Source organism: Dama dama, chromosome 19 (assembly GCF_033118175.1).
Source record: "Dama dama isolate Ldn47 chromosome 19, ASM3311817v1, whole genome shotgun sequence".
NCBI classification, from domain to species: domain Eukaryota; kingdom Metazoa; phylum Chordata; class Mammalia; order Artiodactyla; family Cervidae; genus Dama; species Dama dama.
Genome location: NC_083699.1, coordinates 3,677,162 through 3,694,315, shown reverse-complemented (window position 1 = coordinate 3,694,315; position 17,154 = coordinate 3,677,162). Strand labels below are relative to the sequence as shown.

General features: G+C 44.2%; 1 protein-coding gene across 2 annotated transcripts in view; it reads left to right on the top strand.

Moving 5' to 3' along the window:
* Positions 1-3,359: 3,359 nt before the first annotated feature.
* The window catches only part of WWTR1 (WW domain containing transcription regulator 1), a 138,416-nt gene continuing 124,621 nt past the window's right edge, over positions 3,360-17,154 (top strand). Inside the window, exons 1-2 of one of the 2 annotated variants that reach the window (XM_061168086.1) lie at positions 3,360-3,630; positions 4,037-4,470. In XM_061168086.1, coding sequence (XP_061024069.1) covers positions 4,040-4,470 — 431 coding nt within the window. In that variant the 5' untranslated portion in view covers positions 3,360-3,630; positions 4,037-4,039. Of the gene's footprint in view, positions 3,631-4,033; positions 4,471-17,154 lie in introns of both variants that reach the window. The other variant, XM_061168087.1, reaches the window with a different exon arrangement.

Here is a 17,154-nt window from a genome sequence, read left to right as displayed (position 1 = left end):
GCTAATAAAGTGAGATATTCCTGTATTTAAAATTCCCTGGGCCAGTCTCCTTATCTGTAAAACATTTGTCTATTATCTATTTTATGGGTCTTAGCCCATAAATCACAGCCATTATTTATTAAATACTTCAGCAGGTAACAGAATTTAAGAACTTCATTTCTTACTTAATCTTTAGAATGCCCATTCTTCATTTAAAAAAAAAATTCCAAACTTCAGTAGCTTAAAACAATATTCATTTTATCTGTTCATCCTTCTGCAATCGGGGCTGGACGGGGCTCTGGGGTTTGTTGGTCTTGATGCTGACCACTGACTTGTTTGCAGTCCCTGGTGGGTGGCTGGGTGATGGATGGCTGGACTTCTCTCTCCTCCCTATCTCGGGGTCTCTTCCTCTCCACCTGGTTTCTCCAGCAAAATAGCTGCACTTCTTCCCCATGGGTGCAGGTCTCCCCAAAGTACAAAAGCAGAAACTTTCACACCTCCTCAGGGGTTCAAAGAGGGAACTAGCCCAGCTGCCGGGCTGCATTTCGAGATGAAGGTGAGTCACTGGCCCGGTCCAGGTTTAAGTGGGAGGGACTCCGTTAGGGCGTGCCCAGCAGAAGGGTGGTCCGCTGAAGGGCAGCGGTGTCACGGACTGCAACAACATTATCTCCAATTTGTAAATGAGTAATCTGTGACTTAGGGAGGTTAAATTACCTGCCCCACAGAGAGAATAGAGATAAGCACGGGAGAACAGATAAAATTTGTACACACTTATCCCTCAGTATCAGTGTGTGTGGGGGTGTTGGTTCCAGAAAGAACACCCCCTGAAACCCAAATCCAAGGATGCTCAAGTCCTTTATATAAAAATGGTGTGGTATTTAAATATAACCTACACATATCCTCTGACATACTTTAAATCATCTCCACATTTCTTATAATATCTAATACAATTAACTGCTATGTAAATAGTTGTCAGTGTGGTGTAAATTCAAGTTTTGCTTTTTGGAACTCTGGATTTTTTTTTTTTTTAAATCCACTGCAGATGTGGAATCCAAGGGACACAAAAGGGCCAACTAAAATTTGTTTTAATCTGAAATCTTGTGAGGTGGGTACTGTTATTTTTCCTAATTTAGAGTGAGGAAAACTCAGGAATAGAGAGTTGAACTACTTTGCCTCAGGTTATTTTTCTCTGGAGATTCATTATACACTTGCCTGCTGTCTCTTACAGGGCACTACCTGATACATATAAGGTGACTGTAAATGTTATTTAATCTGAACTACTGTTTGAAGCACTGAAGCACATCTCTTCAGCCATCCACTACCATATCTTATAGACTGGGAACTGGGAGTTTTCCCTTTGAGCTCTCACATGATCAGAGCCTTTTCCATTTCAGGCGTCTGCTTTGTCCTCCATTATCTAGGGCTTGAAGTTTGGCGAGGAGTGACAGCATCCTTGCCCACCCAACCTCAACCTTGATTCTCCCTGGCTGATTAACCTCATGCTTCCCTCAGTAATTTCCTCTTTTCTAGCAACCAGGTATTTCTTACAAAGCAAGACCTTCCTTCCTGGGTGAGGACCTTCCTGCAATAGGGCTAGCCTCAAAGTTCCATCCTTTCATTGTCAAGAGGTTTCTCAATTAGTAACCCTTTGGTCCCATTCGCTTCCTGTAGTTCCAAAGCTAATTTCCCTATTGTTGTAACTATGGTGGCTTTGGACAATAGCTTGCAAAGATGCTACTTCCCATGGAGTGACCCGCAGCAGCTTCCCGTTCCCTCTGCTGGTCCTATGGGCAGAGGACTTGCTGATGGAAAACAGTTTCAGAGTCTCCTGGAGGAGCCATGGCTCTGCTTACCTTTGATAGTGATCTCTCAGGCAGCCTTGATTTTCCCGTCTGTGAGGAGCACACCCTCAGATACAGATAATGAAGAAGGGGGCTCACATAGGTGGCCTCTGCTCTATTTTGGGCAATGACAGGGAGCAGCCATTCAGGAAATGTGCTCTGAATACTCCTACCCTTTCCATGGCAAAACTACAGGATGGCCTTGTCTTTCCCATACACTTTTCTCCTTCACAGCAACTCCAGATTTTAATTTTGACTTTTTCCCACTCTTATAAAAATGTGGGGCACAAAACTTGCACTTTCATTTAACAAAAAGGTATGCAGGCAGGTATGTCTACAAAGTGCCTTACATATATTGTCTCATGTGACTTATTTCCGGAATAAGCTTATGTTTGAACCCAGTGGGGTGGGGTGGGGTAGGAGGTTTTCTGAAGCCGAATTTACCTGGCAGTCACTCTCCCCTTCCCCCCGAAGGGAGGGGACAAGGGAAAGAAGGAACTGAGCTGCTTCGGAGGGCTAGGCCGCCTCCTACTTCCCGCAGCTGTCTTGCCAGGCCAGATCTAGAAGCAGGGGGTCTCCATCCCACGCCCAGATCCAGTCGGTGGGAGGGTGGGTGGTTTTTTCCGGGTCACTGACGCACCCTCTCTATTCCCAGCCACCTGTTCCGGTTCCATCCCGGCTCCAGGCTCTCTGGAGGGCGTCAGGGACATTCCAATCCTCCCACGACCCGCGAGGATGTCGCGGGAGAGGGGGGGCCCTTGCTGTTCCTTTCCAGCACCGAAGGTTTGCCCGGGTTTCTTCTCAACCCCTGGTGACCCGAGTCACCCTGGAGAGGAAAAAAGAACTGATAAATGGTTTCAAGGTTGTTTGTTTACAGTGAACTAGTTGGCGAAGTCGCATCCCTAGCGACAGAGGCACTTTCTGGGCACCGTCTGCGCACGAGCAGACAATTGAAAGCCAAACAGCCGAGATGCCTCCTCGCCAGACCAAATATGGTCACATGCAGCCTCCCGCGGTAAGGCTGGCCTCGCTGGTGTCTCCCCGCGCCGGAGCGTACCCGGGCCCGCCCTCAGGCAGAATCACTGATCACTGCCGCGCTCCGGGCTCCCGGCCTCGGTACCCGGCACGGAGAGAAGGCGCGGCACCCAGGACCCGCCCTTCCCCGGCCTGCGCCCCTCACTCGAGTGCCTTCCGCCGCCCCCAGCCTGGTTTCGGTCCACAAGTCCTTGATCAAACAGGCTCGGGCCACTTTCCCTTTGATCCCGCCCCAAGTCCGTGGTAAACTCAAAGGAATGCAGATCCAGGGTTCCGCGAGAGAGGTTAGCGCGACCAGGAGGAGTGGGTGGGGGGCACCCATCTCCTCTTACCCTGCAGAGTACCCAGCACGCCCAGGGTTCTCTGGTGCCAGGGTGGAAGGAGGAGGAGGAGGAAGGGGAGGGACGAGAGGGGGTAGGCAGGCTCGGGACTTGGAGGTCATGCATAATTCAACAGCTCAACTTTCGGGCCCGCCTCTTTCCTGGGAGTGGGAGTTTGCTCCAAACTTTGTTTATGGGACAGTCCGGGATCCGCGGCGGCCGCGCTGTCTGCTTCTCCGCCTCTCCGCGGAGCGCGAGCGCCTGAGGCCAGTTCGGGGGATGTGAGAGCCGAAGCCTCTCGGCTGCCAGACACCGAGTAGGGTCGGGATTTGCCAGCCGGGCCCTAGATCCAGCCCTGCAAGCTCGGGACGCAGCCGAGCGACCCAGGCCCAACGGCGAGTTCTGGCGGCACGGCGGCCACCGCACGCCCAGACTCGGCTTCGCTGCGCGCCCAGGTAGTGCCCGCTGGCGCGCGCCCGCTCACCCCGCACCACGCCAGGGCGCCCGGCTCCTCGGGCTTCCCGAGTGGAGACGTCTTGGAGTTGGCTCGGGTTGGGACTTTGGGGGCGCTGCCTGCCCTGGAAAGTTTCGACCTGTCCTTAGACACCAGCAGTTTCATTAGCGTCTCCAGTGCAGTTAACTCCCAGCAGCCATCCCCTCCCCCTTTGCTGGTAACTTCTTGGCTTCAAGAAAGTTGCATAATTCTGGAGGCCAGGAGGGACCCCTCCCCCATCCCGCTGGGCTTAAGTGCTGGGTGTCTGGGATCCCGAGGCGGACACCTATCTGTCTCTTCTCGCTCTTCTCCCCTTCAGTTCTCCGACCTTCAGTAAGAGGCTAATCTGACCTCCTTTCTCCCAGCAGAAGATGAATCCGGCTTCGGCGCCCCCTCCGCTCCCGCCACCCGGGCAGCAAGTGATCCACGTCACTCAAGACCTAGACACGGACCTCGAAGCCCTCTTCAACTCGGTGATGAACCCCAAGCCCAGCTCGTGGCGGAAGAAGATCCTGCCCGAGTCGTTCTTCAAGGAGCCCGACTCCGGCTCGCACTCGCGCCAGTCGAGCACCGACTCGTCCGGCGGCCACCCGGGGCCCCGGCTGGCCGGCGGCGCCCAGCACGTCCGCTCGCACTCGTCGCCCGCGTCCCTGCAGCTGGGCACCGGCGCGGGCGCCGCGGTCAGCCCCGCGCAGCAGCACGCGCATCTCCGCCAGCAGTCCTACGACGTGACCGACGAGCTGCCGCTGCCCCCGGGCTGGGAGATGACCTTTACGGCCACTGGCCAGAGGTACTTCCTCAAGTAAGTCAGCCTGGAGCAAGGGGGGGTCCCCAGAGTTACAGTCCCCCGGCCGCGCGCGCTTCTTCTTGTGCGTGTTCGTGACCGTGCGTGCGTACGTGCGTGTGTGTGCGTGCGTGATAATGTGTGTCCTTGCACGGCTTTCCCCCAGAAACCTGGGAGGCTGGAAGTGGGAGTTAGTGTTAGGGTGCTGGAATTGTAAAAGGGATCAGAAGCTGGGTCTGGTGAAGTTCTTCCAGGATCCGGGAAGTTGCGAGATGGTCAGGACATGAAAATTCTTCGAGGTAGAAGAAAAAAGTACTTGGGCAGAATTCTCGTGAAACACAGAGATGATTATGCGTTGAGTCTGGAGTACTGATACTGGAGTACTTTGCCTCCTGGACCCAAACTCTTAACTCCCTTTCCGGCCCACCCGAAGTCAGGTAACTCCTAGCCTGGTGCTCTGCGATGTGACATCAAGATAGTTCTAGAACAGATCTGAGGCTTGTGGGAGGAGAGAGGAACTTTTGTTACTGTAGGTGGCCTGCTGTCTCTCCATTCTTGGAAAAAGCGATCTGGAACAGGGAACACTGATTTAGGCCTTACGGGTCCCAGTTCGATGACGTAATGGCCATACAGCACCCCCCAGTGATGTAATTAGGAACTGCGTGGTGAAGTAGCTGTGGGCTGGACAAATCAATTGTGTGGAAATTGGGTCGGGGGAGTTTTATTGTGTTGCACTTGGTAATCTAAAATATCATCGATCAGGAGCTGCTTTGTCGTTATTTCCCGACAGGTTGTGCTGGCTTTTCGATGTAGTGAATTTTACCCTCGAGTGGAATTAGACTGTGTAGAAAATGTATTCACAGGCCTAAAGAAGTTTGCTTCAATTGTGGTACCCTAGAATAATTATATTCTGGAGGAGAAGCCAAGCTGGAACTTGAAACATAACCGGTGAGGTCATGGGGGGTCAGGCCGTCAATGGCCTGGATAGAAGTCCTGCCAACTGGAGCACTAGGTTCAGGATTGCCTGCCCTGGCTGGCTGTTGACTGCCATGGAGGAAAACTCTTCTGAGAGCTTGCCTTAGACTTTATTTTAAAGCCTATATAGATATATATAGATAGCCTATATGTCTATATATCTATATATATAGATATAAAATAGAGTAGCCTTAGTTTAGAAGTTGTTATGTGCAATTTTAATAAGATAATATTTGATACTCTGATTGCTATGAGAGGACCTGATAACAAATACACAGTGATGATGGAGGCTTAAAATAGCCAACCATTTGACTCATACTGGTAGGCAATTATTTCTTCTCCATCCCAAAACTATTGACATCTTGTGCAAGGAGCTCTTTGCTGAGAAGAGCTTGATGTAGCGCTGAGAAGCCCTTGTTTGAAACAGACTTGATGATCATTTTAGTCCACAACTGGTCTTCTGGTTATTGAGTGATAGTGTGGACACAGATACTGAGTGCTTTGATCTAAATAGTTGGTGGAATTCAAGTATGTGATATAATAGCATGACATTTTTCCTAAGTGTGATGATATTGTTCTAAAGGATGGCATTAGTTTATATACTATGTGTGAAAAGTCATTTCCTACTCTTTGCCACCCTATGGACTGCAGCCTGCCAGACTCCTCTGTCCATGGGGTTCTCCAGGCAAGAACACAGGAGTGGGCTGCTATGCCCTCCTTGAGGGTATCTTCTTGACCTAGGGATTGAAACGGCATTTCTTGTGTCTCCTGAATTGGCAGGCAAGTTCTTTACCATTAGCTCCAGCCCTTATATACTGTATAAAGGTCTGAAGTAGCACGTTGTGTTGCTTACTTAGGTAAATGCAGTTTTGAATGTGTTATTGTGACTTTTGTAGAAATGGACTTAGTAGTACATACAAATAGAAAAAGACCCAATATTTTAAAATAATTTTGGAAGATATTTTTGGTCCCAAATGATTTTTTGAACTATGGTTATATATATATATACACACACAAATATATGATACACAATCGGTATAACTGGTTGCTAAAAATATGAAATAAGAGCTAGTCTTGCCTAATGTCTGAGGAAAGCTAGGGGAAAAGATCCCTAAACAAAAGCAAAACAAAAGAATTCTCTTTTATACACATTTTGAATGATTGGAGTAGCTCAAAAATATGTTTGTGAAAAGTGGAAGTTAGCTTTGGGTTGAGAAAAAATTGGTCTGCTACATCTGCCTTATTCCCCCAACTAAAGCCACTCCTTGGCTTCCGGGGTGGCTCAGTGATGAAGAACCTGCCTGCAATCCAGGAGATGAGGCAGGAACCATGGGTTTAATTCCTGGGTGGGAAAGATCCCCTGGAGGAGGAAATGGCAACCCACTCCAGTATTCTTGCCAGGGAAATCCCATGGACGGCCCATAGGGTCGCAAAAGAGTTGGGCACAACTTAGCAAGTAAACAACAACAATAACAAAAAGCCAGTCCTCAGTCCAAAGCCGGGTGAATCTCCTTTGGACAGTCAGTGATGACAACAACTGGAAAAACATGTAGGTAATAGGCCAGTAGGCTTGAGCTGATAACAATCCTTGAAAATTGTTGGTCAAGTAGCTGAGGGAATTTAAGAAATTAAATCACTGTGATCATTGTCTTTTGAGATAAAGAACTCTTCCAAGAGTTCTCCGAATTTCTTTCGGAGCTTTGTTAAAGTTGGAATGTTATATGTCATATATTTTTTTCATCAAGCAGTGTATCTTGGTGGATTTAAGTAGAAGCTTGGAAAGTGATGGCAGCCGACCCTGGATTAATTTTCATAAAATCTACACATGAGTTTGCACCATCATCTGTGAAATGGGGCTTGCAGTAGAATCGTATTCTTGATTCTGTCAGGAGTAGAGGGCTTTATAAATCAGAAATCAAATTATTTCGTAATTGACAAGGTCATTTTTTAGGGGAAGGTTGGAAAATTGAGGCCAGGGAAGGGTATCAACATGACTTGGGGAAAGTCATGTGATTATTTGTTGGTGGACTGGCCCTCTCATCTGTTGCCTTTACTTCGGGAGCAATTTTCCCTTTTCCATGCCCCACTTAATCCCCATGTCACTTCCCCAGTTGAACAGTGAGCTATGTGGGAGGTCAAACCTGGACATTGAAGAAGCTTTGGACAGTTTTTGTCGTTTTCTCAGGTAAGATTGCTCTTATGTATGCAGTGTAATCACTTTCTGACACTTGTTAAAGGACCCTTTTCTCAGTGTTCAGACCTTCCCTGTGATGTTGGGGACCATTAGTTAAACGGTGGGGAGGATGCGGGCCATGTTGAAATGCGTGGCCTCTGAAGATGACTGCATTGTCCCTACTGTTCTCTGCAGCTCATAAATCAGGTTGGGGTGTGTGGGTGTTGGGCTGCCCTCAACAGGGTTTGAACACTGATCACATTAAAAATTTAAAAAAAAAGTCTGGTTATAAATGGAGTACATGTTTGGTGTATCTAGACCAGAAAATAGAGAATTATAAAGAAGAAAATGATCTGGCTTCAGGAGAACTTTCCATTCTTACAGAAAAATTGTATTTGAATAACATATTCTATAAGAGAATATATCCCTACTCTTAAATATAATTCCAACTGTAACATTTGCTGCCGCTCCCAGTTTTTAGTAATAATTTTAGTGTTTAGCCTTTTCTGTAATGTGTGGTAGAAATTTATTTTTGTCAAAGTGATCTATGCAGTTGGTAACAAACCCAATAGTACAGAAGGACTTGGTTTCCTTCACTTTCTCAAGGCTCACGGAGGCAACTTTTAAATTTGTTTAATAACTGTTTCTGTCTTTAATTCTTAGACTGTTACCTTCCTAACCCTTTAAGTAATATGCTTTTACCACTGTTGTTATCAATATTTAACTCCTAATCAGAAAGTGAGAAATGTAGCTCCTTAAAATGTTCCTTTTTTCCTCTCCCAAATTGGATATTTACATTATCTCAACTTTGTCTGTTAGGTCACCTTTGTTATTTTCTGGAAACTGACAGTATTTCTTGATTCCCCGTTTTGTGAGTCCAGGAGGTTTGGGTGGCCGGCAGTTGCACACTTTGCTTTTTTGTCGGTGACACCTGAACATTCCAAAGCTCCGAATCCACGACTGATACAGGTTTTGTGCTTTGGCCCCTGGTTGACTGTATTCGTGAATTCTTCTTGAAGTGGAAAAACCGGAGGCAACATTTGCTATAATTTACTGCCTTGTGTATTAGATTGGGTCTTAGACTTGCACACTGGGTCTGGTGTCAGGACTCCTGGGACACCCAGGAGGATATATCCAGCAACAAAGTCAAATGGATTCTTTCTTTTCGTTCTTCATCGGTTGTTTAAACTTGTGTCACCTTTTAGTTTCTTCATATTTGGACCTTGACTTTCTTAAAATTTTTTTTCTAAAAACAAAATTTTTTTTTCTTAGTATTTCTAATTGCCTTTTTATACATTTATATGTTATTTGCCTTTATTACGATCTCAGAATTTTCTAGGCTCTCAATGCCCTTGGTCGTCAGGTTTCTTTTCCTTAAGCTTTTATGTCCAGATTCCATAATCTCTGTGTCCCATTCTGGTTTCTCTCTAGACCTACAACAGGGCTGCCATCCGAGGACTTCTCTTTCCTCCCGTGGCTAGAAAAGCTGAAGTACAAACTTCAGTAACTTCTTAAGAGATGTTTGTGGGAGGTAAAATTTTCAAATTCTTTTCAGTTCGAAAAGATTTCGTTTAAAATTGTTGTTTAAAATTTACTTTTCTTAAAAAAGAACTGACTCTAGCTGGTTTTCCCTGTTTACCTTTGGATGACTGGATACTGTACTTGTTTTCTCGAAGAGCCTTTTGTCAGTCAAAAAAAATTGCTTGCTGTCTTAGTTTCCTTGTCTGTAAAATAAGGATCATAATACCTATTTCATGGTCTCTGGAGGATGAGATAACATACCTGGAGTGTCTGGTACATAGTCAGAGTGCAGTACAAGTTCATTCTTGTCTCCCCACATGCATACTGGCTACCTGGCCAAAATCAGATGCAGAGACTTTGGTAGTAGGGTAAACTAACTTTGGCTGTCAGTTAAAGTTTGGCGCTGAATGACAGCCTGGATCTGGAATTGCAAGCTGGTTTTTAAAGTTGGAAATAAGAACTGACAGTCAATCTTTGTGTTAAAGAAACCTAAATGGGATTACCCACTGTGGGGCATGGTGGCTTTTTGCTGCAGCGTCTTGGGCAAAAGGTATCCAGTCACTTCTGAGGAAAGTCTACTTTCTGACTTTTGTAATTTGGCTTGTGGCTGCTAGTTTCGTGTGTGGGCTGGTGTTGGAAGGGGAGTGGGATTGAGAAGTGGGGAGAGATGAGAAGGGGAGGTAACTGACATGTGTTGATTATCTGTTCCATGCCAGAGGAGGCGGGCAGCTGAATCAGCGCTTCTCAGGGTGATCGGGAGCACCCACGGAGCCCACTCCTGACACATGAGTGTGGAGACTTTGTTCATAACCCTAAGTGCTTTTCACACATTCTTTCTTTTAATCCTCACAAGTGACCTGTGAACAGGTACATATTTTTATACCATTTTACTGTTGAGGAAGCTGAGGCACAGTAAGGTTGAGTAAATGGCCCCGGGTCACCTAACAGGCACGTGGCAGAGATGGGATTAAAATGTTGTGATTCTCAAACCTGTCCTGCCCTTGTACTGCCTCATGCCAATTACGTGCCCATAATTAGGCCCTGTAATTAGGTATCCTTGGTGACCAGATAACTTTGGAGTGGTGGGTGGAGCATTCGGGTTTGCTTCCAGGCTCAGTCTGGGCACTCAGATTTGGAGCTCTCATTGTTGGAGAGAGGGCAAGAGAGAGAGATGATAAAGCAAATCAACCAGAAATGGAGAAGTCTATTGACAATGCCTATATTTTCTCATTGAGATTTTCACCATTCATGAATCCATATCATTTTGCAGGGAACACAGATGTGACATGAAGGATGACCTAGTTTATGCCAGGATTGGACGAGTTCCTGATGAAAAAATATAGTTAGGTAATGTGAGTAAAGCAGCTTAAAGGAGAAAAGGTTACTTCTCATTGTTTTTATAATTGCAGAGATTGATTAGAAATAAATTGCTTAAAGGGTTGAGTGATCTTAATTTTTGTTTGTTGACAAATTGAGTTAAGAAGGGTGGGAATTGTCATCCTTGTCTTTCCTTTCCTCCCTCCTGTGGTTAGGAAATATCTAGCCACAGGAGAGGGTGATGGAAGTAAAAGAACCCACCAATCCAGAGGATAATTTTATTAAAAAGTGTGATTTGGAAGACTGAGGATTGAAGTAATAAACTTACTGTTGAAGGGCAAGTTCTGAGGGGATGGCCCTTCCACTGGGGGACTGTGAATGTTCTAGTGCATTGAAATATCAGCAGAGCAGTTTTCCAAAGTGTATTCCTTGGAACCTTAGTCCACTCAGATACTTTGTGAACAAAAGGTTCACAAAGACCAATAGATTTGAGATATGTTGCATGCTCTATCCCTCTCTTGGAATTTCACAATATGCATTAATGATTCCAGAGTCATTTATTACAAAACTAGTTCATTTTTAAACCGATATTTCACAAGCATATTTAATTTTTGAACATTTTATTCCAACTGTCATCTCTTACCATCCACCCAGGAATGTTTGTAGACTTTGGGAAGCCTTTTTTGTGGCCTTCACTATTATTTCCCTAGTTGAGAGTTTCATATTTAAATCAAGTTATAGTTTTTCTTTTCAGTGTACTTTGTGTATATGTGTTAGGCTTTCATTTGTATTTCTTGATTTAATAGTCAGTTACCAAAGCTTAGAGATAAGAAATGGCCTTAAATATCAAACAAGTGGGGTATAACATAATAAAAAAGACCCAATAGTTATGGTACCTTGTGTAAGTATCATAATCCTGATACTATTTTTAAAAGTATGTGTGTGTGTCTGTCTGATAGAGGGTTCCATGAAGTGTTTTCGATGGTCATTTGTGGGATTATGGAGATTTTTCTTGTCTAGTTTCTATTTTCCTGTATGTTCCAAATGTTGCCCGATAAACATAAATCTGGAGAAGTGGGGGGAAAATCACAGGAGAGAGCAAGCGCAGAGGCCCGGGAAGAGGGAGTGGTAGATTTGGGTAGTTGTGTGGGGCGTGAGGGACTCTGAAGGCCTTAGCTCGGTAACTGAAGCCTGGAGCTTTTGTTACCAAGGAAGTCCTCTTTGGGGACTGCCTGTGTTTTTCTTGTTTGGGGTTCTTTTTCTTTTTCAAAAGTTTTTATTGAAGTGTAGTTGAATTACAGCGTTGTGCTCATTACTGCTCTGCCGCAAAGTGATTCAGTAACACGGTAGTGTAGGTCCCTCAGTCGTGTCCGACTCTTTGCAACTCCGTGGGCCGTGTAGCCCCCCAGCCTCCTCTGTCCATGGAATTCTCCAGGCAAGAATACTGCAGTGGGTTGCCATTCCCTTCTCTGGGGGATCTTTCCCACCCTGGGATCGAACCCGGGTCTCCTGCATCGCAGGCAGATTCTCTACTGTCTGAGCCATCAGGGAATGTGTTCGACACAGTAATTGCTGAAAATCTTACCCAAAAATTCTCCATAAAAGTCAGGATAAGAAGGAGACTTGATGGCAGCAGATCTTCTGAATTTCCTTTAACGTATCTTTTATTTGCACGCTCTCTTTCCTGGACTTCTGGCTTTTATTTAATGTTCCATCTAGACACAGCAGATGACAAGGGAAGAAATGATGCTCGAGGAAGTGAAGTCAGCACTGTATGCCAAGTGCTTGGCACCGTGCCTGGCACCCCGGAAGTCTCCTTATTCCTGTTCTTGCTCCTGGTTGAGATGGTGACGGGGGCTGCGCTCTCCCGGGGCCTTGCCTTGGTGCTACCTTAAGAGATCCTAACTGGTCCAGCACCACCAGGAAAGATCTGCACGCTGCTCTTATGTGGCAGTTGAGGGCACTGTGTGGAGAGGGGAGAAATCGGGCAGGGTTTCAGACCCCAGGCAGCTGACAGTCTCGCTGGAGAATCGCGGAGAATCCGGACACAACCAGGTTGAAAGCCCCTTTCTGACCTGTGTGCGGAGGCTCTGAGCTTTGGGCTTTGAGGTGTGTCCCAGGAAGTCAGTCATTTCTGTTACAGTTACGAATCTGAAACTTCCAGCTGCTTTGGACGTCTTTTAGTTTCTCCCATTGGCTACACTCCTTCTGGCCTCAGGAACTTGGCACAAGCTGCTACCTGTGCCTGGAACATTATTCCCCCGCTTTTTGCCTGGTTAACGCCCACACCACCTTCAGGCATCAGTTTAGGAGCCAGCCCTGCAGGAGGTTTTCCCTGACTCACAGCCCCCGCACTGGCTTAGGTGCTTCGGCTATGTTCTCCCATAGCCCTCTGGGTCTCCCCAGGCTCAGCTCTGCGGCCGTATCACTCTGTGTTTTTATTTTTATTTTTGGCTGTGCCTTACTGTGTGCGGGATCTTAGTTCTCCAACCAGGGATTGAACCTGAGCCCTCTGCAGTGGAAACTTGGCTGTTTTATTACCCTTATTACTGACGATTTATTTTTCTTTCTTATTACACTGTAACTTCCATGAGGGCAAGAGTGGATGTTTTTCTTGCTTTGTCATTGTATGACCTGAGCACAGTGCCTGGCACACAGGTAGGTGCTTTGATAAGGAAAGAATCCTGTAGTATTTTCTTTTAAATCTTTGCAAGCTTACAGCCTGGAATTCCTTGTAGGAATCTTCATGTTCAGGAATCATGTCTGTCTCCCGCCTGGACTGAAAATTTAGAACCCTAGCTTGATGTATTAAATGCAGTGAAGATGGATGAAGGATGGGTATTCAGAGATGTTGTGCCAAAACGAAACATGTTCACTGGGGAAAAATGTATATGCTAGATTTTTTATTAAAAATATATATTTCTTTGTGATGGATTTTCTGCAAATATTGAAATACTGAGTATTTGTCTGTCTCCCAATTTGTCCATGAAAACCCTTTCTTGGGGTTCACAGGTTGAGGAAGCAACTGTTATAATCCGTTAATCCATCAAAAAAAGTAGAAAACACAAGCAAAAGAAGTATAACCCAAGTGAACAAACATAACTTTTACTGACTTGATTTTATCTTTGAATTTCTTTTTAAAAGATGACTTTTGGGGAATTCCCTGGTGGGTCGGTGGTTAGGACTTGGTGCTTAGACTGCTGGGGGCTGAGGTTGAAACTTGGTTGGGGAACTCGGGTCCTGCAGCCAAAAAATAAAGATGGCTTTTTAACATACTCTCATCAAAAAATTTAAGCAGAGCTGAAGAATGTAAAGTGAAAAATAAAAGCACTCCGCCCTCCAGTTTTACTCAATGGAACCACTGTTCACATTTGCGTGTGTATCTTCCAGGGATTTATTATGTATACACATGACCTCATTTATACTTGCATCAGTTGGTTGTTTGGGGATCTTGGGAACCACAGCTTAGGTGGTCTCTTTTTCTGGTTGGTCCTCATACACCCTCAGGACTGAGTATAGATATGAGTTAAATTCTGGAGAACTTCATGAGATTCTTGATGGGTGAGAAGCCTCGTTGGGGTAACTATAGTTCAGAGACTAGGATTTGGCTTTGTGGTTTGGAAAATTGATGTCCTTGGTGCTCCAAAACCGATCAGGATGTGGGTTGTACTGGGATGAAATGGGGATAGACATTTTATGTGCAGTTTCAGAATTCACAAGCCATAACTTGAATATTCTGCTACTCTGGAATGAAGGTACTCACTCACACGAGTGACTCAGTCATGGGGGAATTGCTTTGGTGGTGCTGGAAAAGGGAAGAAGTGAAATCAGTCGTTTGAGGGCTAGTGAAATCATTTCAGGGACACTAGAGAGGTAAATTGGATAGGATTTGGTAATGGAGGAGATAAGGGCCGTGAGAAAAGGAGATGAATGGAAAATTTGCAGGTTACTGGCTGTATAATGGCTTGAATGGTAGTGCTTCTTGTTGTAATGAGCAGTATTGGAAACTTTAAAAGAGGCTGAGAAATGTTCTAACATGTTAAAGATACCCAAGGGAGATATATATATATATTCACCCCAGGCAACTATATCTATGTGTGTATTATCTATATTATGATCATAGATTATTATTATTATTATTCAAATCCAGGCATGGATGAGATTCCTTAGAGAGAGGTCACAAAGATTGAGAAGAAAAGAGACGTTCCTAGACTTGGCGAAGGAGATGGAGAGGAAGCAGTCAGAGATACTTATGAGGAAATCCAGAAAGTAGTGCCTGAAATTCAGGGAAGTTCAAGAAAGAGGAAGGGTTAATTTTATGGCATGTTTCTCAGAGGAAGATGGGCACTGAAAAATATCCAGCGACTTGTGTTTCCCCTGGGGCCACTTTTTCCAGGGTTGGGCTACATTGAGTAAGTACTACATTGGGTACTACATTGAATAAGATGGCTTTTGTTTGTTTTTTTAAAGCATTTTATTTTTTAAATTATAAACAAATGATAACACATTTATAGGAGACTTGGAAGATAGAGAACAAGGTTATGGACAGAAGAGAGAAAAATGATGACAATAAGCCCCTGAATTACGTAAGTCATAGCCCGTGAGTTCCCACCACCACTGAGGTGTCCTGCTAAGAAGCTCGAAGTTTTCCCTGGAGAGGTCTGCTGACCGTCTGGAAGGATCACACATTTGCTTATTTAAACATCCGGTTAAAATGAGGCCTGAAATCAGTGTTTTATAACTCACCGAGATAAGTTATAAGACTTGGGTAAAAATATTACTCTAATTGATATGATACTCACTTGCCAGGAGCAAAATTGCCTTCTCCAATCCTAGCTGTGGTCAAACCTTTGTCACAGATTGTGGCTTACCGGACTGTTACTGCCTAGACGCGTTATACTTAATTGCAGCCATAAAAATAGCAGATTTTATTTGCAGAGTACCAGTTAAAAATTTATGGTTTGGAATATTATGTAACTGTAGTTTCAAATGAGCGTGTATCTTTCCATCTTTGTTCCTTCATTTTGCCAGACTGATTTCAATAGCTGGTAAAGTAGATTCTGAAATTATCACGCATGTCAATGCTCTGGTCAATTTACTCTTTCACAGTGTAAGTAAATAAAACATGCTTGATTATATCAAACTGATTTGAGTTTGAATACATTTTGTAGTGGAAGCTGGGACTGTAGGTAAAAGGCTATTCTGCTGCATTCTGCAAATTTAGGAGCGTCTAGTGGTCCTGTTACTGGCTTGGGATTTGTGTGAACATGTGAATTTAGTAGAAGGGATTAAGAACCATAGAAGAAGCAGTAAACTTCAGTGCTGCTTATAAAATCACTTGTGTTTTCTGTAGACACACTCTTCAGCACAATTGCCAGCACTTTTATGGGTCTTAGTTTTATGTACTATGTGCAATAAAAGCCTGTGCATTTAGGACTTTAGGCAAATATGAATTCTTGTTACCTAATATATCATCCAGAATATATTTGCTCTTTGTGCATTTTAGTATAGAATCCATAAATATGTATTGTATAAAAAAACTTGTAGAAAGGAAAGATGGAAATGGAGGAAGGATCAGCTACTTAAATGTTAAGCTGTACCCAGATAGGTTTTTAAAATATGATCCGTTTTCTTCATAGGCTTTTTAAAAAGTTTAATTATCTCTGATCTGAAAATAGTTAAACTTACATTTATTGATCTGACATTTCTGTAAGCTTGAAGATGGCAAGGGTGTGCTTGGGGCTTCGGGAAAGTGCTCTAGCGAAGGTCCAAGGACGGTAACCCACACAGGACAGAGTGGGGCCGTTGTTCTTTGTGTTTATCTGTGGCTTACATTTTAATAACTATTGAGTCATCAGTGATTATTAACAGATATTTAGCAGTAGGAGCAAAGGAGAGTGTCGAGTCATTATTGACAATTTGGAGTGTCAACATTAAATAAATGATTTTGAAGGCTGGATGCAGAATTGTTGAAACTTTTGCCTGAAAACTTAGGCAGGTGGCTAGAACAAGGGATGGACCAGCACAGCCTTTTTTAAAAATAATTAGCCATAGTGAAATGAGTCAGGTTTTGCCAAAGTGCTTTTCATTTAACCTACTAATTGGCCAACCCTAGTTGATTAGTTGAAAACCATTAAAGGACTCCGATTTCCTGGTTGTTCGTGCATTGGAATGTCCAGCTTATCTCATGTGTGTGAATAAAAAAAGCCCGTGATCTGACTAAACGCATTGTCTGAATTTACCATAAAGCAAAGCATCAGTAGCTAGTTAAGTTTTGCATTTTAAGTCATTCTGGGCCTTGGTAAACACCTTAGCAACTGGTACATATTTCTTTGGAGTCTAGTTTTGAGAGCTGCTGAAAAAGAGTATTATAAACTTCCCAGTAAGCATGGAGTTGTAAACTGATGCTGTGGAGTTGCTTCAGCTGAAGTGAAAGGTTATATTTACTGACACTTATTACAAATGGATTTTTAAAACAATGTCTGTTTTGTACCTTGACGGTCAAGTCGGTCAAGGGTAAAACAAAAAAGTTACATTGTGGAACAAGATAAAATGACACTGTATAATAAATAATATCTAATGCCATTAAAATATAAGATTTCCTTTCCAAAATGTAAGTAGGAGCTTCTAAATGAATGTTTTAAAAATCTGACTTTACTTTGATTTGTCCAATGACTTGATGCACGAAATGATTATGATTCAGAATATGTCCCAAT